We start from the raw sequence: 26,182 nt of genomic DNA, 5'->3' as shown, positions 1-26,182 counted from the left end.
AGTTTCTGGACTCTTCCTCTGCAGACATCTTGGTACCTGGACTCTCTCCAAACTATACTAAGAACTCTTTCTCCACTCTCTTCTATTTCTCACCATCCTCCTTGGAAAACCCACTGCCAGCTAGAGGAGACATTGACTGAGTAGGCTTTTGCTGAGCATCTGCTACCACATTTCCTCATTACATTCTGAAATTGTACTTTCTAGGATTCACTAAAGACACGGCACATATGACTTGTCAAGTTAAACATCCTTCCTGTGCAGTAACAGTGCACTTTAAACCCCCTGCTCTGCAACTTAAATGAACATAAAAGGATGTATACACACCCCACACACAGAGTTAAAATAGATGACTAACCATGCCTAAGAGCTAAATGCTGCTGGTAGCTTTTCTATCACCTAGTTGCTGCAGTACTGCATTTTCTGAAGATATATAAATTTCTGGAGATATATAGAAAGTACAGAAAACTCAGTGCTCTGAGCAAGCTGCTTTTCCAATACACAGTTCTGCCTCACCATCTGAGACCTGAGGAACCTCTACTTTTCAGTCTCCAACATTGATATTTTCAGACCAGTGGCAGTGTCTCTCCTTGAAATCTGCAAGCTTGTCCTATTACCAAAAGTTTAAAAGTGCCTTTCATGCTACTTGAGTAGAATTCCCCCACAAAATGCTTTGATGCAAATTTTGCCCTCAGACAAAAAGCCAGGGAAGATATTGTCCCTGCTCTGAAGTCATCCAATATCTTGCTTTAACAAGCTGTCTCTTGGAGATGGATATTCACAGTCCTGCTGGCCTAGAGAATGAAGTACATTTTTTTTCATGTGTCAGAGCAAAGCACAATGATTAATACAAGCACACTGAGCCAGGTTCTTTCTTTCAGATAAACAAGCTTAAATGACAAGTCAAAAAGTGCAGAAATGCTTCTCCAAAAACTCAAAATGGCCAGAAACTAAAAACTGGCATTTCTGGCATTTCTCAAGACTACTCTATTTCACCAACTTCCCAAGTGAGGAACCCACAGAAAGTAAAACCAGTTCCTAAGGTGAGTCCATCGGCTGGATGAGAGCTCCTTACCCCCACCAAGGAGAACCTGTGTGCCCAGCACCATTACTTACAGATTCCTGCATGGGGTGACTGAGAGGTTTGTCCAGAGCTGCCATGCTGCTCGGCATGTCTGGGGGATGTGACAGCTGCGGCCCATGCATGAAGTCATTCATAGATGTGCCACCAGGATTCCCATGCGGGAAGTCAAAATTGCCATGACCTTGGTAACTGTTGCCTGAAAGAGAAACAGATGTGATTTGTTTCCAAGGTTGATCTCTGAGTATCTTGCAGGAGCTGTGTGATGTGTGCCCTCCCTGCACAGCACAGGGAGCTGTGACACTGAACTTGACAAAGCTGTGCCCCCAGTGGTGAGCGAGTGGGGACAGGGCACTTGGCTTCCAAACACTGGCTGCTGCAATAATTCATTTATGAGTTGGAACTAATTGAAAACTGCTGACATTTTGAAAAACTATTGCCAAGTCACCACATAAACTTAACCATGCTGAGAAGTAAACAGGATATTAAATTCTATGGGATATTTGTATCTGGAAGCATCTCAGTGTAACTGAGACTGACTGCCCAAGTCCAGGATTATTTATAGGACACCTGTGTTATTTATGGCTGTGCTTCACAACACTCAGTAGGACTGTAGCATTGCTTCAGCTTCTGATGAAAATAATTGACAGAAGAGAATCTGGAAGATGCCACAATACCAGTTCATAGCACAATCTCTACTCTATCCCTTCATAAAAGGCATAGAAGAGGTGTTCTTATCTAATTGGGGCTCCCACAAAACTTACAAAATTCACTTGACTGACTGGATTTACACACACATCTTGAAGCCTGGAGTCCCCTGCTGCTCTGCAGGACAAGTACTGTATGACCACTGTCCATAGGGATCCAGCCCACCTCAGCCCAGGGATCTCCTGAATTCTAAAGCAAGCACATATCCCAATACAAGGATTTTACTCTTCATATTTTTTGTCAAGATTCCTCTCTTAACACTTCTAACTCAGATATCCGCCCTAGTGGCTTGTTTGCTATGAAAAAGTGAACTAAAACCATTCACCTATTTCATACAAGCAACTGAAGTGGATGATACTGAGCTCTGAAATAACAGAACAGCTTTGGAGCTTGCACAGAGCGCCTGCAGTTTGTCAGCAGAAGTACCACAGTTTTAAATATTCAACTCAAGAAGGGAGTTTGACAAACTGAAGTAGTTGCATCATTTGCTCTTTAGCACAGCTTCACAAACAGAAGTTTAATCTTGGAGGAATAGTAGTCATTAGCCATGTAAGAGTACTTCTCAAAGACGTCAGGACTTTGATCTATCATGTAAATACTGCAGAGCCTTACTAATTCTCATTTTGTTAATCTGCAAACTGGATGAGTCTCACAGAACATAGCTGGTCTTGCCTTGCATCAGGAATAATTAATTAGCAGGCAGCTGGAATGTGGTCTTGTAGCACTGAATATTTGTTATGTTTGCAAATTAAACCTCAGTATGCTTCCTGTCAAACCCAAATAAACAAACATAAACCACAGTAGTAATACTACTACGACTATATTGCTCTGAAGAACTGTTAATCAGAGGACATTATGTAATTGCAATCACTAAGTTTCAGTGCACGTATTGATGGAGAATAAAGATACAAGGCACTGTGCCCAGGGGTTACAGCCATGCAGCAGCAAGCTCCTCTCTGCAGCAAGGGCAGAGCCACGTGCTGAGGGAGAGACCTGTGAGGCATTTGGGATAATCTGGCACAGTGTGTGACATTCCTACTGCAGGGCAAACAGGTGGGGTTCACCTGCCACAGGGCACTCAGGGCTCCAAGGAGCAGTCACTGCCTCTGCTACAGGACCCATGGGGGAAGGCAGCAAACTAACAGTCTAGGCAGCAATGCTCACACCAAGCCCAAACCCCACATGTGACGTGGCTATCCTGTCTGCTCCTGAGCATGAGCTGGAAATATGGTGAGGAATAGACAGCTCTGTTCTCAGGCTCTGACTGCACTTCACTCCTACTAAATGGGGGGAAAATATGTGATTCAGTGCTCTTGGCTTTGTTATAGTAATCATTCATCTGTTTGAAAACCTTCTAAGTTTTATCATCTGTCATCAGTTTTGCAGTCACTGGAGCAAATTAACCGTATTTTGCACGCAATCTATATTTTTCTTCAACGCCTGCAAAAAGCACATGTATCACCTTGTAATCAATTTGGGGATTCTGATAGTGTGAACAGTTGGTCTTTTCCCAGAGCTGAACTGACTCATATAATGTTACTTGCAAAAGAAACAGTCTCTGGTTTCATGTTTTCAGAATTGTCACTATAATTGAGTTATTCACAACATACCAGTAATTTGAAAACCTATCTCCATTGCCTGCATTTAGTTCCCTGTTCCTCAGTCTGGCAGCACACAGGCCGAGGAGCTCAAAAGTAATTTTCTAATGCAAAGGTGTTTGCAAAGCAGTTAAAAGCTTTTTACAAGTTGTCCCTTTTCTGGTGGCCTATGGAATGTCACTCACCTGGCCACAAGTTAACCTAGTGGCCCAAGTAGCAGGGTTAATGGGTCAGGTTTTCTACTTATGCAGTACCAGATGTTTTCACTTGAGAGTGGAACAGAAGGAAAATGCACAGAAAAAAATTTGCAGAAATATGTCTATTATGGCAGGCCATGAATAAAGAAGGTAATATACAATGTTTCTTGATTCAGGGAGGGCTGCATGACTATGAGTATGACAAGCACAAATATTTAAAATATTAAATAAAATAATTAATACTATAATATATAACTAAAATATAATTCTTACTAAAATATACACTCCATTGAACAGATGAACCTTAACTGAAAAGACCTACTCAGAATTTCAGAATTGCAGCCATATCATTTACTGTCCTCATGTATCACTCTGAGAGGATGCACTGACACACCTGAATCACAAGGCTGACTGAACCCCTGAGGGCCAGAGAGAGCAGCTGGGTGCACAAAGCCATAGCACTAACCTTGGTTACCATATTCAGTGGAGTTGTTGCCTCCTGGAGGAGGGGGTAGGGATGGGTAAGGTGACGGACCAGGACCCAAAGCTGCAATCATCTCCATTACATTTGGCATGATCATCTGGCTTGGACTCATTGTCTTAAATCTTTTTGAGGGAATGCCATCTGGGTCATCTTTGATGTGAATATCTGACTTTATAGGGACCGGCCTCCAACTGCAAGTTGGATCAATGGTAACTTCTTCAAACTCGGAGCTGTAAAACAATGTGAAAATTTAGCATTCAGTTGAATATTTTTAAATCAATTCTGCTGAAGTTTCCATAAGAATCTGCATGGTAACCAATGTTCCAAAAAGCTCTGGTGTAATACAACATTAAGATCTCTTACTCCTCAAGAGTGTGCTAAAAGCAAATTTAAAATAAGGCAACCATGAGAACACATTTCTGTGTTTATCCACACAATGAAATCCCAACATCTCAATGTGGTTTGTCACCTCTGAATCAGAGGGACTGCTTGTAAATACAAGAACGCATTTAATCCTCCATTCTGGCTCTTCCCTCTGCTTCACTGGTGAGGCTGCCATTAAGAAATAACCCAAACAACATCTACAAAGAAGATGGAAACTGATTCACTCTGTCCCCTGCTCCCCCAAGACACCATGCAATGGAATATTCAAGTTCAATCACCAAGATCTATTTTGGTGTGACTATCTCAGTACTCATTGCCATAACTCCTAGTTGCTTAGTCTTGGATATCAGCAGGGAGATCACTTACTTTTGTATGGCGTTCAGAATACCCCACATATACTGGTCAACCTCCAAGCCCTCCAAAAGAGCAGTTTTACTAAAAAGTAAAAAAATAAAAAAAAACAAAACCAAACTTCATGTTAGAATATTGCAAGGGAAAGAATGATTTGGGGAAACAGTTTTAGTTCTACATCTACATTACCAGGATATTTAAACCAAATAGATAAGGATACATCTACTTGTGTGTGTCCACAAGCTGTTCACATTCTTTAAGTAATTTTTATTAGTGAAATACAATGCAAATTTGAAGTATCTTCAAACATAGCAGATCTCTCCTGTGAACATCAGTTAGCACGATTTTTTTAATTAGATCTTTCTCTTTTTTGAGGTCCACAGTACTACTGCAAAGCAACTAAGTGTTACAGCTACTCTACTTAATGGGTAGCACAGATGGGGACAGAACAAAATAAAACTGGAAATGACTTAGCTATGTAGACAGATCTGAATGCAGGTGCTCATGCTCAGAGACACAGGACAAAAATTTAGCCTAGATGCATGGATACATGAATTAAGAAGGCAAGATAACCAACTCTCATGATATTTTTAGCCAAATGTAGCAGACAGAAGAGATTTGGGCAATTTGGAGAAAGCACTTGTGTGTTAGGGCACAGATCAGCCGTGGACAGTAATGGAAACGAGCTCATCTCCAGCCTGCCATGTCCTCAGAGCAGCCAGAACGGGCAATCCCCACTGCTGTTTGTACCTAACACTGGCTGGCAGAGCAAGGACCCAACTGGAGATTGTGCAGGGCCAGGCCAGCTGTTACAGCCACAGCTGCTGGAGCTGAAGAGCCCTGGCTCCTCTGCTGAGGCTGGAGCCCACTCCCAACCTGCGCAGGGAGCACAGGAGGTGACAGACACTGAACTGGCCTGCAGACATTCTGCTGGGTTTTCTGCCCGGTTAAACAAGGATGGACAACCTGTAACCACTTACAAGTTTTTCTTCCATTTTTTCTGCAGTACACTAACTCATTGGTCAAAATATTAGCTTGAAATTATACCAAGGTATCCATCCCTCTTTTTCTCTAAGCAACAACTCCAGCTTTTGCTCCTTGGAAATTTTTTACTTTTTTAAAAAAATCAGCCTTATTCTGGATTGTAGATATCTATCTTATTAATGTAAATATCTGATCCTCTTTTGAACCCCACACAACCCATTGATGATCTGTAATGAAATCTGGTGAGAAAATATATTGTTACATGTTTTTTAAATTTCTAATAATCCAGGGTGGTAAAATATTGCAGGAATTCTCATTGGACTTTATGCCTTTTAAGTACATGTGATATATAACCTTATTTCCTAGAACTTCCTTCTTCTCTCCTTTAAGATCTTAAATATGATCTGAATTGGGTCAAAGTGTGTACAACTGCATTTTATGTAGTATGGATGCACTTACTTGCATACTGGACACCGCCAAGTTCCTCTTTCACAGTTCAGTTGCAAGTAAGATTCCAGATCAAAGCACTAGGTATCATAAAAAAAAACAAAAAAGGAAAAAAACAAACCAGACAAAACAAAAGGAAAATACTGTATTAAATGAAGCAGTTAGACAAAAGTAAAACTGACATGAAAAAGCCTCCTAGCACTGAGAACTAAAACAAACAGCTTACTTTTCTCCTTTACATTAAGCATCATACAGTTAACTACTGAGGCTTACAGACACAAATGCCATGTTTAGGTGCTCCCACACTGAAGGTACTGCACCACCACGTGGCTGAGGGACCCTGCAGGCACTGCCCCCCTCACCTGCACGTGCTTGCAGTCGTGACCCCTGGCCGGGAGCTGGATCCGCCGGAATGTGATTGGACACTTGAGAGACACTTTGATAGCAGTCTGCTCCACCCCATCCTCCCCATTTAGTGTTGCATTGCCAGAGGAAGCTGCTACGCTGCTGAAGTTCCTCTTGACTGTTTAGGAAGAAGGTGAGAAAGCACAAGTGTATTCCAAGTTCTAACACAGAAATCTGAAATTTCTTCAACATTTAAGAAATTACTTCAACATCTAAGGGACAATTGAATGAACAACAGGCCCACAGAGGTGTCTTCTGAGTAATTTAGAACATTCTCCTGAACAGAAAAACCATCATACATGCATATCAGCTATATTGTTAATCAAATTAAGTGTCATACAAGTACTGAAAGCAGCCCTAGATAAATAAAGAATTAATCTTTCTTTATTGGTGAGTCAAAGACAAATATAGGGGAAAAGCCAGAGAGATTCTTCTGGAATAGGACAGTCCTCTTTAGGAACTAAGCTTGTGTCCTTGAAACTTTGTTACCTCCACCCAAATAGCCATTCATCTATCCACACCATGTTCTGCAAATTCCTTAAGTACAGCTTAAGGTTATCAGCAAACAAGTAAATCTGGCGTAGAGATAGCTTATCACAACTGAACACAGACATTCTGGGAAATCATCCCCCCCACAGAAGGCAAACTCACTCTTGGTGATACAATGCTCTGCTGGGAGGAGGCGTTTCTTTAGTAGACCTTGGAGTACGGAGCGGACTGATGGCCGGTGCACCAACTGCAACACGAACAAGTGCGACTGCAAGGAAACACTTCTTGTTAGGAAGGGAATCCAGCACACAGGTTAAACGTTTGGGAGTGTTTAATGCACTCCCAAATTGAGCAGCACTCTTCCCTTGGACACTTGGTTTCTGTGAGAGCCTGAGGCTTAAACATAAAAGCTGGTTCTGCTCTGCTGAGCACACACGCTCCCTTATGGATATTCTGCACACTGTGCACTTACTCCACACTTAATGTAAAGAAGGGCTTTAAAAAAGCAAGGATTTTCTGCATTTTCTCCCTCCTGAATATTCAGTATACATTCAGCTGACATATTAATCTCTGACTTCAGGGTTTATTTTTAAAACCCTGGACTGTCTGACACAGCCTTGCCTACCTGCCTGCCCTCAGACTACGCTGGAAGTTATGAAAACAATTTGCAACTGATGTGCCTGGAATCAGCTGAATCTTCTTACCCAACACAGAGCTCGTTGTGGATTCACAGGATGCTACCCCCTGCTCTTTGCCACCAGATAAATGACATTATGCAGGCAAACATCCACGTGAAGTAAAGAAAAATGGGTGGATGGCTTCTTGTCAAAGTGCCTCACACCATGACCTTGTGAGAGCTAGCAGCTTGCTTTATTGTCAGTGACAAGAGAACAGTCAGAAGCTCTGACTGGATTTGCAGAACCGTCTGCATTAAAAATATAGTACTCATCCCCAAGAGTAACTAACCCATGGAAAAGGAGAAAGGGGAAAGCTGAATGGTCTAGATTGCATCTTTGAATATGAGTTTTTCATCTGAAAAGGTACTGAAAATTCATCACCAGCACCAATGTTGATGTTTTCATGACAAACCAAAGACTGTATAGTTTAATACACTATGTAAATGAAATTAGTACCATCAACAGTCTTCATTGCAATCATCTACTTCTACATCAACAGACTTCAGCTCCCTTGTTACACAGGCACACATGAGAAGGCAGGAGATAAAACTCCCTCCCCTAGACCATGAACCTTGTCAGAGACATTGGAAGGACGCCACTACATTCTGCAACAATTAAGCAGCAAAAATTTCCATATTAGCACTCTGACTGTGTCAACATCATTAAGTAAAAACCTTACCAGAAAAAGGCATGGAAAAAAAATGAGAGTAAGGCTCTTTCAGCTAAGGCAACATTTGCAAACTGCTGTAAATAGCAGAGTCAGCATGAGCAGCTGCGGCCCTGAGCGGAGTGTACTTACACAACAGCACGCTGTGACTGTGATCTGAATGGTGTTTCTCCCTGGCTGGCAGACGTGCTTTAGGTGCAGAGGTTTATGAGATGTCTTGTTGTCACCACGCTCGATGGTAAGTGGGGTTGCATTAACGCTGACCTGGACTGAAGCTGGCCAGTTTGTGTTCATTTGTCTGTCTTCATGGTGATAGCACTTAAATTGCAATTCCAAGTCAGACCTGCACAACAACCAATAAATCTTCCTTTAACTTTGCTTTCACACTGCACAGGATGGTGGTTTTTATGCTAGGAACATTTTTCTTGATCAATCAGATTATTTTTCTTGAATTATTGCCATTAAGAATATAACACACTTTCTTCATAAAAGCCCTGAACAAAAGCAAGTCACGATGAATTAATGATGCAAGCATGACCCTAAGTTGTTCCTATTTTACAATTTTAAAGGACTTTTCAAGGAAACATCTCAAACCTCTTTGCAAATCCAGACCATGGAGTGATCCTGCAGAAAGAAGAAGGTCAACATCAGGTAGGTCCTTTCTGTCTTAGGAATTAAGAATGAGAAACCAATATGCTGCAATGGTTGTGCTGGAAGTCTGGATTCTTCACTACCTCAGAGCACTCAAAGAAGCATTTGAATGAATACATGTCAGACAAAATACAAATACAGCTAATCCTGCCTTAGAACAAGTAAATTAACTAAGATAAAATGGCTCCTATATCTTACTCCCCACCAAAATCAGTTTTCTGTGATTCTAAATTAACATGGCTGTGGACTAAATCTATCCAATTTGGACCTTCTTTCAGGGCATGAATTCCTCCCACCTTCCCTATGATAACTTCCACTCACTATTTAGCTCCTCAGAAATTAGTTCTATAACACCTTCAAAAAATGAAAAGGCTGAGATGAAGTTAATTAAAAATTAAGTGGGTAGAGACTATGACTTTAGTTTCATAAGTGTATGTTGACCTTGTGTTAGGAATGAGTAATTTCAAGAAGAAATTTAAAAGAATACAGAAAACTGAACTGAAATGTCAGAATTCTGCTGTTCTTGACAGCCAAAGACATGTCAAAGTTTATTGTGCTAACTTTAAATGTACATTCCTGAACAATGTATGTTGCCTGAAAGAAGATATCTTTATAAGATCCAAGAGGAGCAGCTCATTCAGGAGATTAACATCCTAACTGCCATTTTCCTTACAAAGATTTCAATCTGACTCAACACCATCTTTTCTGGATTCCAAAACATCAAGATTTAGCAGTGGACACAAACATGTGTGTTTTTTAAAAAGCAAGTTATAGAATACAAATTACCTGAGCTTTCAACATAAGCCATCTGCATGAAGTTTTTTCAGGCTTTTTCTCATTCTTTTATTAACCATTTTCTGAAAGCTCAGTGTGCAAGTTCCACTCAGTTTCTCACCTCAGGAGACACAGCGCAGTGATCCTGGAGGGGAGCAAGCCTTGGTAGCTCTGATACACGAGGCAAGCAGGAAGGTGAGCAGGCCTGCTGAGTGTCACAGGGTGACAGAGCTCAGGACAGCCCCGTGCCCCCAGCACACAGCATCTCCACCATGGGACATTATTAACAGCACAGCAGTGTGAAGGCTGAACCAGCTTCAAGGAGATATTTTCCCTGCCTTCAACCTTTCTGTTTCTCGTAACCATGAGAGGTTCCCATGGGGAGAAACACACTTGCATTGCTATTCATTATGTGTGTGCACGTGAGAGGTTTTTCCGAATATTTTAACTAGCAGAAAAATATTGAGAATTGGCTCGGTTCCACCATTCTCTATAAAAACCAAAATCCATCCACACATGTGACTAATTCATTTTTCTGGCATCCATCCAGCCCTGAGCTTAATGTGAAATGACTTCATTACAGGACTATCCATTCTCCCCACTATTAACAGGCTTTTCAAAACAGCAGACCTGAGCACAGTTTACCTATGAGTCTTCATTAAAATAAGTTTAAATAAAGGCTATGTGTTTGGTGAGGGAAGGAAGAAAGAACAGATATTAAGAAACAGCCTCATGCCTCAGTGCAGCACTATAAATCTACTGAATGAGCCAGCACAATCCCCAGTAGTGATTACTTATTAATAAGAACTGGCAAATAACTGCCAAAACTCCCCGTGCTGCGAGTACTCCACAATAATGAAATGCAAGTAAGCAATAACTGACCTCAAAGTTAGGTGTTAATTATTGGATGTGGTCTGCCTGCAGTCTCCCTCCCTCCCAGCCCCCAGGCTCCCTCAGGGCACAGGGGCACTGTGGTAGCAAGGACTCCTGCATCCTGCATCAAGCCTCAGCTTTAGAACCAGACTCTGTTCCTGGCCAGGGAAGTAAGCGCATCTCTCTGCCCACCTCACACTCCCCACACCAGGAAAATACAAATCTCCAGTGGATTCCAGTGAATGGGATGAAGATCCTCACAGGAAAAAAACCCAAAACCTGAAGTTACACCTGTAAGCAACCTCCATGCAAGACTCCAAGCAACTAACCAGCCTCCACAAGGCACACAGAAAGGCTCAGACAACACAGGGTTTATCCTGGCTCAGCAAGGAGAAACACAGAGACACTTTCTGAGAAAAACCAAACAAGGAGACAAAATTATTCTGTAGTATTTGAAAATATATAAATTTTTAAAAAGTTAAGGCTCTGATTGTCGTTTGATCTAAGGCCCTTCGATGAACATGGTGCAATCAAAACATACCCAAGAATCACTTACACAGATCTACATTAAATTCAGGAAAGTTCCACCAAGGAAAAATATTCCTCTGTACTGGAAATAAAGACTTCACTGCAAGCGAAACCCAGAAGCCTTTGTATGAGGAAACCTATGCTCTCACATTTCTGAGCTGTGCTTACTTGTGGAGTCAGAGAACAGGGGAATTTAGGAAGTTAGCTTCTCAGGTTTGGAGGATTTAAGCACTTGTCTTTCCAAATTATTTTACCAAGCCTCTAAATCAGGTCCTTACTCTTAGTGGGTTATTCTTCTTTATCAGATAACTCTGCTCTATTTAATTTAGGCATAAGATCTAAGAGCCCTGCAGAGCTAACACTACAGAGGTCACAAAGCACCTGGGTCACTTCAGATTCCCAGATGGAAGTTTGCAGTGGTGTGGGTCAGGGAAAACCCCACTCCTGTTCCAGCCAGAGCAGGAAGGATGCAATGGTTGCAGTGGTTTTTCAGACACTGCTAGGAGCTATCAGCAAGGATGTGCAATACATGTTGTGAAGCATTTTAGAACGTGTTGTCTCTGGAAAATGACAGGTGAGAATGCCTGTGAGCTGAAAGGACATTCTTCCTACCCAGGCTACAATTTTGAAGTGAAATTCCTGGCACACCTAAGCGCAGTGCCTGTGGGCTGGCACTGCTCCCTCAGGGATGCCTGAGTCCCCTGGGCAGGGCTGAGCTCACCTCCACATCAGAGTCTGGTGCACGGTGGGGCGCAGGTGAAAGACGTGGTTGCTGACTGCCAGGTTGTGCTCCAGCCGGAAGGGCTCCAGGACAACCCCGTCCCGCACGGGGAACGTCAGGCGCAGCTCGTCCGTGTGGTTGGCTGGGATCGGAGAGGGAGAGAAGGCGTGAACTTTCCCTTTAGCATCTGCAGTGCAACAATAACGTGTGTATTTATACAGAACGGTGACAAAGGCACAGTGATCTGTACTGGCTCTAACTTAGCAGGCTCACACACACACACACAAAAATACAATCAGAAGTAACTCTGTCGTCTAACTGATACAAGTGACAAGGCTCAAACTGAGCCTCTCCTATTGTCACCCACTTCACATTAGGGCCATAGCATTCCAGCCACCAACAGAAACCAGGCATGGCAAGAATTCCTGGTTTTTATTACAGTATAGGCTTTGTGTCCAAGCTTACTCTGTTGGCAGAAGACTGAAACAAATCTCTTAATAATGTCAAACTGTGATAATGTTTGTTTTCCCTGCTTTGAACAGGGATCAACATTACCCAATTAGTTTCAACAGTTTCATCAGCTGAAACTATGTGATGACCAGACACTGGTATTCAATTACTATCTGAGCCCATAAGAGGAGATTTTGAGGTAACTTACAGCTGATCTATGAAGTCCAAATGGCTTTAAATCCTGTGTTCTTGCCCAAAAAATACTGCAGCCCATCTTCTTCTACTTGATTTCTCAGCTATCCTGAACTCCAGAGCTGCAAAGTGCTAATGCAGCAGCAGTTATTTTATAGAAAACATAAGGTTCTCCCAGCTCCCTAGTAAATGATAGCTCCCATTGTTCATCAGTCACTTCAAAACCTCAAACATCTCATGCTAGTATCCAGTCAGAGAGATCTTGTTATTCCTGCCCTGTTCCCAGCCAAGTGTAGCGGTGACGTTCAGTGGCTTTGAAAGGAACATATATCAATTTCTGGCACAGTACTGAATATTCCTAAGAAGCCTGTATGGATCACAATAGAGATCACTGCTATAAATATTCACGTTTTATCCTACTCTGCAGTGTTGTTCAATGAATGGCTTTGCCCTTGAACAAAACAGCCCAAATGGAAGTTCATACAATAAACAAGCCTACAAAGCACACACAGCAAAACATGAAATCAAGTGTTTTCTCCTCAGGAAGCATATTAAAGGAATAATTCTGGAGTAACATCCTTACAAGTTTAACCTGGAAGAACTTTTCTGATATTCTATTTTAGAAGAGCATAGCAGGGTTTCTCTATTCTGTCCACTGGCTCAAGTGACCCTACACTGTGCATGCCACCTGTTACCAGTTAACAACTCCAGCCTCTCCCAGAGCAGCAAGCAGAGCTACTCTCCAGACTTTGAAATGCATGTGGCAGAGAACAGAGGAACAATAAATTACTGTAGGGGCTTTCTGTTTGCTACTCACTCGGAGGTGGTGGTAAAGCATTGATATTTGGTTTAATGTCAGGTGGGAATGGTGGTTTGACATCCTGGTTGGGTGACAGGTATGGAGGAATATTGCTCCCTGGTGTCATGGGTGGCGTGGGGTTTCCTGGAACAGGTGAATGAGGGTAATTTGCCACAGGTACAGGCCTTGATGGCTAGAAAATAAATAACATCACATTGTTATTGCAGTCTTGAAATAAGAACAATAAGTCTTGTGAACATCACTGTTATCAAATATCAAAGACAACAGACAAGGGAGGGAGGCCCCTCTGTTTCTGGAGAAGAAACCACAGAATGTCCCAGGAGGCCTTCAGGGAAGAGGCACACTAGGAGAGCAAAGCAGGAACTGAAACCAGCAGACCAGCCAGCTTAACTCAGGCAATGACCAGATACAAGCAAGGCTGCTAAAAGGTTTACTGTGTTCCTCTGAATGCTCTCTTTCCAAAACCAGCCATTTGCTTCAGTTTTTCCACTGAGCCACAGCCCACCCAGCCCTTTGTATCCCTCTGCCTTCCTCACAAAATAGCCCTGGTGCACAGAAGCCTACACAAAAAAAAAAAAATAAAAATCTAAAGACACACAATTAGCCAGTCTGTGTCCTTTTTACTTCCATCTGTCCTTTCTTCCATCCTTGTTCAACTTCTCTACTCAGAGTTAAAGCTCTGAGGGTCAGGGGATGTTTTTTGTTCTGTGCACCTACAATTTGATTCTGTTCCTAGTTTGCTGCTAGCTAAGAAAAACTGATAGAAAAAGGACAGTTAAGTATGAATAGTAGCTATGTATTAAAACACCTTTGCTTTAGTTTATAATAATTAAGGAGATGGTTACAGTCAGCAGAATAAACCAATAACCCTGATGTGAAGGAAGCTGACATTAAATAGAATTGCAGCTGCATGGCTCATGTACCATAAGCAGAAACACAGGAGAGTGTCAGAAAACCAAAATCTTCACAGACAGCCCAAGAACTGTGACTTCAAATCTGACTCTGTATCTAAATGCTGCTCTGCTAACCTAAGATACTTGAGACTTAAACATTCAGGTTTCCAGCCATCTTTGGTTTTTATATTTGGCACACACAGTTACTGTCTGCACAATCACTACAATTCAAAGGTTCAGGTTTTGATTGTGGAATTTTCCCCCTAACCAGGATAATCTGCCTTTTTAACAAGATCTGTTTTTTTCCTAACTGTTTCCAGAGAAGTCAATATTGGAATACAATACAGGGGGTTCATTGTAAAGAAACAAATACCCTGTCAGGAGTATCCGGCAAACAAAAAACTTAAACCCCATCTAAAATAAATGTACATAAAATATATTTAAAATCTGTCACTTCAAAATTTGACAGAGATCTTCTGCAGCTACTTTAGCATAAATGACTGCACTGGAATGATTATACAGAAGATCTGTCTATTCCTCATGTTTTTCCTGACAGTGACCTGCAAAAGCTGCCATGGTCCAACAGGCATTCCTTTGGGTACCACAGTGGACAGCACAGCTACACACAGAACAGATGCTCTACAGAAAAGGGTTTTGCTTTCTCTCTTTTTTTAATGGTGTTTTCTGTGTGAATCACACCAAACAATTCCAATTTAACAACAATGTGCAAGTTAGATTCTTTCAGCCTACATTCAAATTCAGAATGCAGTCCAGATACTTCAACAGCTAACGCTTTAAGCAGGTCAGAAGATCAATGGTCCTCCCCATTTTTATACTCACTGGAGTACCTGTGTGCAATAGGTCATTTGTGGGCATTTCAAAGGTGGCAAAGCTCAGCAGGCTCTCAGTACAACCTCTGTTTGGAGTATACAAAGTGCTCTATCTATAAACAGGTTTTAGGCAACATTTTAACAACTCTAGTTCTTGCCCAAAACAAGAGCACAGAGGGAACAAACTAAGAAAAAAAAAGGAGGAAGAGGTTGGAAAAAGTCACAGAAACTTCAGTTCAAAGGTGAAACCCACAGCTGGAACACCTTTTAAGTTTGGCCTGGCTTAATCCAACAGTGACCACTGTAGGTCCAAAACTGGAATGCTGCAATGTGGAACTTGTTTATTACAGATTTCCATGCTTGCATTCTTGCAGGGGACCACAAATAGGTGAAAACATTACACCTGAATTCCATTAGGTACTTCTTTTTACAAGCTACTTTAAAAGCAAACCCAACATTTTCTTGTAAAAGCCTCTAATGAGATGCAGCAACATTCAATTTTGTTTATGAGCTGCTCTGAAGTTGCAATGCAACTTGGCCAATTGACTGATTCTGTGATACCCAAAACACTAGTAAAAACTTGGGTGTTTTTTCTTTTCTATCTTTCCCTGAACTACATAAAAGCAGTATCTATGAAACCACTAAGGTGACTTCATTATTCAATGGCCTCCAGAACAGACCAAGATGATAATCTCAGGATTCCTACCTTGTAATACTGCCCCATGTTGACTGTTGGAGGAGGGTACTGCCCTGTGTTTTGCTGGCTTGGCATCCTCTGTCCAGGATAGTTGGGAGATGTGAGGGGTCTCGGAGGGTTGGGCGTGGGGTACTGACCAGGCTGGTTTGGAAACTGACTGTTTGGTCCATACTGCTGGTTTCCATAATTGGGCTGTTTCAGGGATGCAAGAACACAAAGCCATGTTTTATACAAACAGCTTTCTTGGATGGATTATTAGCATACGTTCAGAAGCACAATCAAAACAAACAAAACAGATGAATACTTCTTAAAAGCATAAAAATCTTGCAAACCAAAGGGGGGTAAGACACACACACTCAGCCTTGTAACACTGGCAAAGGGCACTGTGCTTGAAGAAACCAGAATTACAACCAGATGCAAAGTTCACAAAAATTCTGTGTTTTTTAAGTGCTACCACATCCAAGCCTGGGGCTCCTTTTTCAGATGTAGAATGGAAGTACAAAAAGAAAAAGTTAAATAAATAAATAACTAAAACAAAACCCTGGAAGGGACAAGAGCACAGAAGATGTGCTGTCCACGCCTGCCTTTTCAACCCAACTGCTCTGCTGGCCTCTTGCCAGAGTGTTCAGCAATACTTTAACAGCTAAAGAGAAGTTCTTACTAGACATAAGCACTTTGCTAGTGCTAGCTAAGACTGCCCTGCGGTTTTGGAATTGAAGTAATGAAAATTGGAACTCCAAGGGTAGTAGAATGTCAATTTGAAAAATAAACTTAATGATAAGGCATTTCCATAAATGAACCCTACAATAAACAATAGGCAAACATCATCTGCAAAATTCCAGCCCACCAGTCAAGCAACATTTATGGGACTGTTCAGAACTGACTTGTTGGAAACATGAACATACTCACTTAGAATTAAAAACCTGATTCTGAAGCAACAAAAAACAGATTTAAAGCCATTCTTAAAATATGAAATCTGAAAAATCAAGTGAATAAGCTACATTTTGTGTTTTCTTCACTTACTTGCAAACAAGTTCTCTTAAGAGAAGCAACTCCAGCAAAAGCACATCTCTTTTTTATTTCTGATTAGTTTTTTATTTAGAAAAAACAGTTTGCAGAGCAGGAAAGAAATGTAGCTCTGTAGAGCAGGCAGAAATGTTTTCTGTATTTTCTGCATGCCACGGTCCTCTTTGCTATTTCTATAAACTTTATTTTCTATAATCTTTATTTTCTATAAACTCTTAGTACCATAATTATTGCCAGGGCAGTATCATAATATTCAGAGCTCTACACTTGCTGCTGAAGTCTCAGCTGAATATAGAATTTCACCAGGAAATGATCTCTGAAGCTACTAAATGATGGCTAGATTTGTAAAAACATTTAGGTGTGGGTAGATGCTGGGAGCTGCTGGAATCCTAAAAAGCCTCTACTGCCCAATTCATGCTACCTTGAAGAATAAAACACATTAGTGCTTTTCAATTCCAAAAGCTCATTTGTCTGCATCTTCAGTTTTCTAAATTTCTCTAAAAATCTGAGCCTAAGTGTTTTGCCCTGTCATAATACAAGTCAGTGGCAATGTAATTTTGCCTATAAAGCCAAGCAGATCTCCTGTAGCAGCATGGGACCTTATCACACTCCACAGAAGCTGGTATTAGATAAATGCTGACAGAGAGGGATTTGAGTTCAACATTATTTATATTTATCTTAGTGACTATGAAAATCAACACTGAAAAAGTTTAGAAAGCAACTCTTCTCTAAAAAATGACTGCTATTACTACTGGTGTTACAGTACAATGTCTGTCTTGTATTTGATTAAAAAAAATAAAATCATCCAAGAAAATGCAGATCAGATATCTACTGGGCTAAAATGAACCATTTCACCCTCAGTGTCTCTTCTAAGTTGCCACATTAAAAGACTCCACTTATGTGATGGAACCCTGCTTAAGATCTATGAAGTCAGCATGAGAATCTTAGAATGATATTCTGGTTTGGGGCCTTTCTTGGACTTAGTGACCATCATATGGACTAACACAGCAAGGGGTAACCTGAACACTTCAGATGCTAAAAATGAAGAGCTGCTCCTGCTAATATTTTAATGGCTGCACTCCTACCGAGGCTGGAACAAAGATGCACCTATCTTAGAGGGATGTGCACCACACCTTACCCAGTATGCTGCCACTTGAACAGTGTTCACAAAAGATCATTTCTTTTATTACCTCTCCTGGGTATGGTCTCTTTATGCCCTGTATAGGCAAAGACTGGGGGCGTGGGCCTGGGTAGGCCTGCTGAGGCATCCTCTGCCCATGGGTGCTGAAGGGGCTCATTCCAGGAGGCCGGGGCTGGTTCATGCCCATGGGTGGCCCGCTCATGCTGGAAGGTGTCATCCCTGCTCCCATGCTTGCTGGGTTCATGTTGCCTGGCATGGAAGCAGGACCACGAGGACCAGGCTGGTTCATAAACTGGTTGTTGTAAGCCTGAGTTGGACCCATCTGGAAAGAGGAACAAACCTTCAACGGAAGAAGAAGAAAAAAAAAAAAAAGAATAAAATGCGACATGCATTTATAAAATGGAAAGAGGGAGCTGAACGTGCTTTTGGGGAAGGGAAGAAGGGGAGGATTTATGTCGCATTTTCCTTCAATGGTCTCTAACATTTGATGGGCGGTGAAGTTATTTATAATAAAATTATAAAATGCCTAAGAGTTGAAGACAGATGTAAGCCTAAGGTGACAAATTAATTGTTTCAACTGGCTGGTCTAGAACTGTAAGGTAACAGATTGGCTGTGCAAATAGAGCACAACACGACAGTTCCTAAGACCTTGTGCTTTTCATCACCTGGCATATGGACTCTTACACTTCAGAATTCAGAGAAGTAAAAAAGGTAAGAAGGAAAAACCTGAATGGATCAAGACCCTGTTGATTTTAAGAAAACAATTATTCCATGACATCATAACAGGCTAGAAGTTATGGATCACTGGAAATGTATCTCTCACATAGCTGCCCATATAGACAACATTATTACAAACCAAATTTCTCTTCTGTTGTTGTTTCCCTGTTTGAAGGGAAATAACCCAAATAACCAACTGCAGTTAGCAAAATAAATAACTGTCCAAGAACTACAAAGCCTATCGCAAGATTCTAGAACATTTCCCTAGGTACTTAAATTTAGAGGGTTGGCAAAGACAGCAATAATGTATCATGTCAGATGCAGCTGTAACTGAGAAATCTTTCATTATTTTCAAGAGGCAACTCCTAAACTTCAAAATACAGTTAGGCAAGTTTTATTGGGAAAAACATGGGGACTGACTCATACCTACATACAAACATTCCAGCAGTTTCTCATAAGCACTTCTAACCATGCTCATGCACCAAAACAAAGAAAAAAATACAGTAGGCACCCTAACAAACACAACAGTGAGAAGGAAGCCAATTCCCTGCAATGGTCCAGATCAGGCAGGTATGGAGACATAAGGGTTACTCTCTTACCGGTCCATACTGGTTCATGTCCTTATTCTGTGTTTCCTGAAGGGCTGCCACAGTGGCTGTAGCTGTAGCTGTTGCTGTAGCAGCTGCAGCTGCAACTGCAGCAGCGGCAGCAGCTGCAGCTGGCTGGGTGAAATCAGCTGGTGGCCTCGTGTGGGGGGGGATCCCCATTCCTGCAGGAGTATTTGGGCCTCCAGGGTAACTAACAGGGAAGAAGAGAAGGGAGGAGAGAATTAAGATGTGCCTGCTGGATTTTGTTCTGAATGTTGGTGTGATCCTCACCTGGAGCCATTCCAAAAACACATATCAATGACTAATGGAAGCCAGCAGGCCAGGTAATTAGGTGTGTACAGGAGACATGGATGGCATCTACAGGTTACACCTGCCTCCCAGGCGCAACAGTCACAGGGCTGCCACTGGGATTGCAAGGCATTGCCAGCAGTCATTTTGGGGGCAGTGAACTTCTTTGCAGCTCTGTAGCTTCCTGCAAAGTAGAGCTGAACTGCTGAAAGGAAATGCTCTGTTTCTCAGTAGTGTAGGGGCAAATGCACAGGAGCAGGAACAGCAAACTTCCTCCAAGACAGCACATTAATCTGCCTCAGTGGTGAATTATGGCAAGTGGTCAAGACAACATAAAAGCATTTCTCCCTGAATCTTAGCAGAAAGGCCAGGAGAGACCCAATGCAATCGACTCCACTGGATCCCACTGTGTGCTCTGCAGTTCCTGCCCATCTCTTCTATTGATCCTGAGATAAACCAACCTAAGCCAAACCACGCCTTTCCCACTTCAAATATCTTTGTAAATATGGGCCAATATACTGTGTCCATTTCAGAGATGCTAATACAAAGCTGAAGAAACTTTTTGGCTTGTTCAAGGTCACTCAGTAGATCAGTGGCAGAGATGAAGGAAGAGATAAACTCTCTCTCTCTCTGAGTCCCAAGCTTATATTCTTCACACTAGACTGCCTATGCTAGCAGCAGCAGTCTCTTCTGCAGCCTTTGCACCATAAATAGTGGTTTCAGTTAAGTGCCCTCACCACCCCTGTTTACAAAGTATAGACACAGAAAATCATCATGTAACTAATGCCAGGCTATTACTTTCGGATTATATGAGTAATGCAGCATTTACTTCCCCAATATAAATACACAACACAACCATATTTTTTAACAAACATCTTCATTACTGATTCTTTTCAAATTCCTGCTGTGGAGTAAGTCTTTGGGCAGAAATATTCTGTTGCATAGCAAACTACTTTGCCCAAGCTTACTCCTCCATATGCACATAGAAATTATACCATCAATACCTTTCACATCCTGGCCTTATTAAATGTTAATCATTCCTAAGCCTGTGGTCTGTTTAACAATCTCTCTTAATTAAAACTTTATTTTGGGGGTTTATTAGAGCTAATTGATTGACCTAAGCCATTTCCATTTACTGTGATGAATTTCTTTGCAGTTTGGGTAGCTGATTTCCAAAGCTATAAAAGCAGTGTGTGCTTCAGTTAACCAGCAAAAAATAGCTACTGAGACTTTATATAATTAAAATAAGCCCATGACACTTCTTCCAGGTCACTAAAACAAGCTTTATCAAGTATTTACATCCATTTTCCACCTCAGAGAAGTACATCTTACCTGCCACCAAACCCTCCACTTCCAGGATAATTGGGTCTGCCATACATGCCCTGCTGTATGTATGGCTGAGTGGAGCCTGCCTTGGCTGAAAATTGCTGCTGCTGTCCAGCAAACTGAGGGGAATTGATTCCAGGGTTGCTGGTTGTCATCCCAGAAGCCATGGGATTTCCTGCTGGGTTCATAGGGTTGTTAGCATTTGCCATTGGATTTCCCAGCACCTGCAAGAAGGAACACGAGAGTAAGGGGCTGTACCTTGAACTACTTCAAGCAAATTAAGTTGATTTGCTGCAGTTGTTAAATTAAAACATAACCACCTGTACTCTGAACTCTAATGAGCACAGACCTCGTTGACTTCTAGGTGCACATTCCTGGTGATTTCTACTTCTGCCATTTCCAAACAAACAGGCGATTTTCAACTAGATGGAACTCAAATTAATATGCTTATTAAAAATATTTATGAGAAAGATCTGCTACAACCATGCTGTGACCATTCATCTGAGTAAATGAAAGGACATAGCTTTTTTTTTTTTTCAAATGGGGGTGTGAAGGGGTGAGAGATTTTTTGTTTGGTTAATTGGTTGATTGGCTTGTTTGATACAGGACTTTGAGGTAACTTGGAAGTAGTCAGTCCCACTGGCACAATGCAAATGGTACTACAGATAGAAAAACTGTGAAAGAACATATTTCAGTAGTTTAACCTATTCTTGACTCCCTAAAAGACTACTGATTGTTTTTATTGCTTCTTATAAAAGAGTCCTCTGTTCTCTGTATAAAAGGACTTGTTTTGCTTGTTAAAAGGATTGGTTTTCCCAAATTGCTATGATTTCCATGGAGATGTAAGTGTGGCTGTCCATGGATCACCTGCATAAGATTTCCTGGAAAGTCTCCTACTTGGGAAGAAACTCAGGTTTTTGCGGAAGACTAACTCAACAGCTTCAGGCATCTGACAGAAGGAAGAACCCAGCTCATTCCTTTCCCTCGGAGAGCACAAAGACTTACATGAAACCCTGACATTCATTTCAATCTGCTCTGAATAGCTATAACCAAGCTTCATGTTCTAGAGTCTCACACCACTCCTTTGCAGTGACCTTCAAAGTCACTGCATTTTCTTTCTTCATGCAAGAGATCTTTTTCTTCTATTGCACCTTCATCTGAAGTACCATGAAGAGTTCAAGTAACATTACAGTACTCCTATGACAGACAAAACTCAGAGTATTTTTTTATCTTTCCTTTTGCCTTTTTAAGTGTAAAAGAAACTATATTTTCATTTTCTGGCAAATATAGACCAATATGTTTACTCAGTTATTTCTCTCCCAGATGGGATACCTTTTCTTTCCAGTTGTTAATCAACAAAAATAAAACATGTTTTAGATCCTGTAACTGTTTCCTCTTCTTGTTTCATTGAAGAAAGATTTTACCATAACCAGTGCTTACATAAATGCTGTGTGAATATCTATATGACTTGGCCTCTGAATAATTTCTTTTTCAAATGGCTCATTCCATTACAATTTCATTTTTAATTTTCTTAGCAAAATTAAAATAACAAAAAAAATCCCCAGAAAATTTTGTATGGAATCTAGCACCACATGGTTGGAAAGAAGTAGAAAAGACAGGTTAGATTTATGTACCATTTGCACTCATTAAAGATGGTAATGTGTTTTTTGAGCTTTTCACCTATGGTGTAAGCAAAAGCCAGACTGTCTGCATGCTTAATTTATACCACATCCCTGGGAGTGCACTATCACAAGTAATTGGTAACTTCTTCATAAAAGCTGCTTCTTTTTGTATAGTGCAATTCAATATACAACACAGAAGAAAAAGAGAGTTAATAGTGGAGAGAACCAAATGAAAATCCAGGAAGTAGGACTCTCACCTGGGAGCCAAGAGCCCATGCTTGTGCTCCAATGCATGTTGAAACATTTTTACCAAGTTAGCACTAACAGGAGAGACTGGAAAGAATACAGCCTAAAATTGGTAGTTAGCAACTCAGTGTGGGGTAGACTTGGTATTGAATTTCACCAGCCCACAAGTACAACACAACCCCAGGTAAAAGCAACAACTATCATTTGGTGAATCAAGCTAAATTTTTTACTAGAACACAAACAATCTGAATTCCCAAGAGGTTTGGGAATACTCAAATCCCATGTTTTTAGTGTTGAAACCATGCAGTGTAAAATATGAGGTAAATCCAAGCCTGACATCTGCATGCAGCCAAAGGAGTGACTGACTCAAGCTCTCAGACACCTCTTGTTCAATGCCACCAAAGAGGACATGACTGGGAAAACAATGCATCATATACAACAAAGGAGACAGACCCTGCTATTGATCCCAAGAGGATTTTCCAAAACAGCTTCCATTTTACAAACATTAGCAGAAATGCATATTTGGAGGGAAGGAGGCATAAAAATGAAGCTTACCTGGCTTTGAGAGGTGTTAGTCACACCCCATACTGTGGTGACCACTGACAAAGAGCCTGGAGGCTGGTTGGTATTTTGTTGCCAGGGAACAGAATCATAAGGGAAAGACCCATCACTGCAAAAACAAACATTCAGAAGGGTGAGATTTTGGAAGTTTAAACTGTGCCAAGTTGCAGGTGGCAACAAAGGAATGAACGTCTGACATTACCTTAACTCTCCACACTTCCTCCACTCTTAGCTTAGTATTCTCAGAGGCATGAAGTTTCTTTAACAGCAATGGGATTGTGTCAAACCACATAGAATGAATGAATTCCTTAGCTATATTGAAGCACAGGGCTTTTACCACAAAAAGGTCTGTTAGCAGTGAAAGTAAATTCAGGGGCAGAGTTTCAAACAAGGACACCAAGTTACTCAGAAGCATGCATTTTTTTTGCAATTCATCTCGAACTCTTCAACAGTCACTGCTTCAGCTGCCTTACATCAATTCAATTAGATTTTGAGACCAGACTGCAGCTCCGCTGTCTGCAGCGGGTCCCCAAATGGCCAGAAAAGCCTTTAAAGCAATAGCAGTTCAACATCATTTGGAAAAGTAAATTGAAATTCAGATAGTGTTCTCCCACACGATGGATAAGCTGCATGCCAAAAACGGTATTAGCTAATCAGCATTCTAGAAAATCAACTGCAGATATACAACACATCTTTCAGATAAATATGTGGATGAGAGGATTGGGTTTTTCCATTAGCTTTGTCCACAGATACAAGCAAACATTTCTTACAGTTCTTTTCATACAAAAGCGCTGGTGGTTTCAGAATGAGCCCAGGATAGGCACGCACTTAGCGTAATTAATGAAATATCTTAAATCCAGTGAAAGTAACTATCAATCCTATGACCATAAAACACATTCCACTTGAAATTTACTCATTCTTGTACTATTAACTTGTAAATTAGATTTCAATTTGCATATACATACACATACACTCAGGTGATCCTTCCTCGTCTAGAGATATATATATATATATATTAAAAAATACTGTTTAACAGACACACATTGCTCTTTCATTTTCAAACACCATTCATTTGTGTTTTATATCAAGAACTGCATTTTTGTCTTGACTACCAGCTATCACCAAAAATTCTATTGAGGGCTAACTTGCCTAAAGAATCTCTCCAGGCTCTACATGCACTCTATCAATGTGCTTCAAAGCCTGCTCACTCTCCCGTGACCCCAGACAGTGCTCCAGGCTTGGACCACTCCTTCCTTTTGTGCTGGGAGCCAGAATCAAGGACTACCCCTGCTCATTCTTTAGCCTGTTCATAACGCCAGGTGTGAATCATTTAAGAAAGGAATTGCTCTGCACAAAGTGTGCATGTGTGTGATAAAAACTGCCTCTGTCCTGAGTAACAAATAATGCAATAACAGCAGCAGCAAATGTGTAAATGAAGCAGTGAATACATTTCACAAACAGCTAGGAAATTTCAAACAAATTCCACAATTCGTCTGCCAGCACACCAGCAATGTATTAGAACATAACTGTGAATTCGAACTGACCTATTTGCTTCAAAGTACCCATATTCAATCAAGGAATAAAATGACACAAAAATTTAAATTAGATAAAAGAATAATTTCCCTTAACAGATTATTAGAGAAAACTAATGGTAAACCATAATTCTCTGTAAGATGTGTGACATGTCATGTTCACACTGACAGCATCCACATAAACCTGTGTGTGAATAAGGGCATACTGAACACCTGGCAGCCACTAAATCCTGCTAGCCCATGTTTCTTTAAAATATTTTCTCTCAGAATCTTGCCCCTCTCACTCAGAGGCTCAAACAATGGCTTCAGTGACTAACATTTGCAAGTGACGCAATGCAAGTCCCTCCACCAGCATGGAGACAAATGATGACTAACCCAGAATTTGTGACTGCTATTAAGATTTCCTCTTTTATCCTGCTCTGAATGATGCCTCCTACTTTACTTCCTTCTCTGATGATGTCTGCTCTGTGATTTGTTTGGATATTTATGGCACATATGAGTGTTCATGCACTTCAGTGACTACAAAGGAGCTCTCTCCATGACATAAGCAGTGAAAGGGCTCACTGCAGACATTCCTCTCTATTCCCCACTGATGTGCTGTGGACAGGTAATAAAACCTGAGGAGCAAGGCAAATATTTTGCAAGTGTATGAGTAAATAAGAAGGGTAATGACAGGCAGGAATCAAACCACGGAGTCACTAAAGATTCTTCTAATGCAAATATGCTGTACAGTTTGTAAACACACTCCAACTTAGAGCAAGCAATGCTTCAGCCTGCTTTTAAGCAGTTATAATTATTACTTCACTTTCTTTGCCTCCTGAGCATGTTCCTCTTAGCCATTCCTCTCCTTTAGAGTATGCAGAAAGGATTTAATGTATCATTCCTCCATAGTTTTCAGTGATAGATCATTTGTTCAGTGGAAGGCCACACTGGGTTCTCAAACACTATATAGTCACTTAATCCTAATTATAAATACTGAGTAAATCACTCAGTTTTTACAGTATTACAGTTGAAATGGGTGACACCTCAAGAAATCGTATTGTTGACAAATAATAAAGCCTCCAGCACCACACAAAAAAGCCAGGAAAAGAGACCAGCTATAGATTTGTTGAGAAATATTCATTATGCACATTGAACCACATGACTACCACATAATCCAACACAGGACCTAGTGTTACATCTCAAACATTATTAATCACAAAAATTATACAACACTG

The 26,182-nt window shown here is 41.0% G+C and overlaps 1 protein-coding gene across 13 annotated transcripts in view; it reads right to left on the bottom strand.

Moving 5' to 3' along the window:
• ZMIZ1 (zinc finger MIZ-type containing 1) overlaps window positions 1-26,182 on the bottom strand; it is a 346,373-nt gene that overhangs the window by 12,385 nt on the left and 307,806 nt on the right. For 12 of the 13 annotated variants that reach the window (XM_064716346.1, XM_064716344.1, XM_064716343.1 and 9 more), the window contains 14 exons: window positions 23,428-23,542; window positions 21,011-21,228; window positions 19,382-19,580; window positions 18,115-18,405; window positions 15,908-16,090; window positions 13,476-13,650; window positions 12,017-12,158; window positions 8,602-8,812; window positions 7,288-7,393; window positions 6,594-6,754; window positions 6,244-6,311; window positions 4,816-4,884; window positions 4,048-4,295; window positions 1,114-1,277 (listed from right to left, as the gene is read on the bottom strand). In XM_064716346.1, coding sequence (XP_064572416.1) covers window positions 1,114-1,277; window positions 4,048-4,295; window positions 4,816-4,884; window positions 6,244-6,311; window positions 6,594-6,754; window positions 7,288-7,393; window positions 8,602-8,812; window positions 12,017-12,158; window positions 13,476-13,650; window positions 15,908-16,090; window positions 18,115-18,405; window positions 19,382-19,580; window positions 21,011-21,228; window positions 23,428-23,542 — 2,350 coding nt within the window. The remainder of the gene's footprint in view (window positions 1-1,113; window positions 1,278-4,047; window positions 4,296-4,815; window positions 4,885-6,243; window positions 6,312-6,593; window positions 6,755-7,287; window positions 7,394-8,601; window positions 8,813-12,016; window positions 12,159-13,475; window positions 13,651-15,907; window positions 16,091-18,114; window positions 18,406-19,381; window positions 19,581-21,010; window positions 21,229-23,427; window positions 23,543-26,182) is intronic. The other variant, XM_064716348.1, reaches the window with a different exon arrangement.

This window comes from Zonotrichia leucophrys, chromosome 6 (assembly GCF_028769735.1).
Source record: "Zonotrichia leucophrys gambelii isolate GWCS_2022_RI chromosome 6, RI_Zleu_2.0, whole genome shotgun sequence".
Classification (NCBI taxonomy): domain Eukaryota; kingdom Metazoa; phylum Chordata; class Aves; order Passeriformes; family Passerellidae; genus Zonotrichia; species Zonotrichia leucophrys.
Note: the sequence above shows the minus strand (reverse complement) of the source record. Positions and strands in the feature narration are given on the sequence as shown.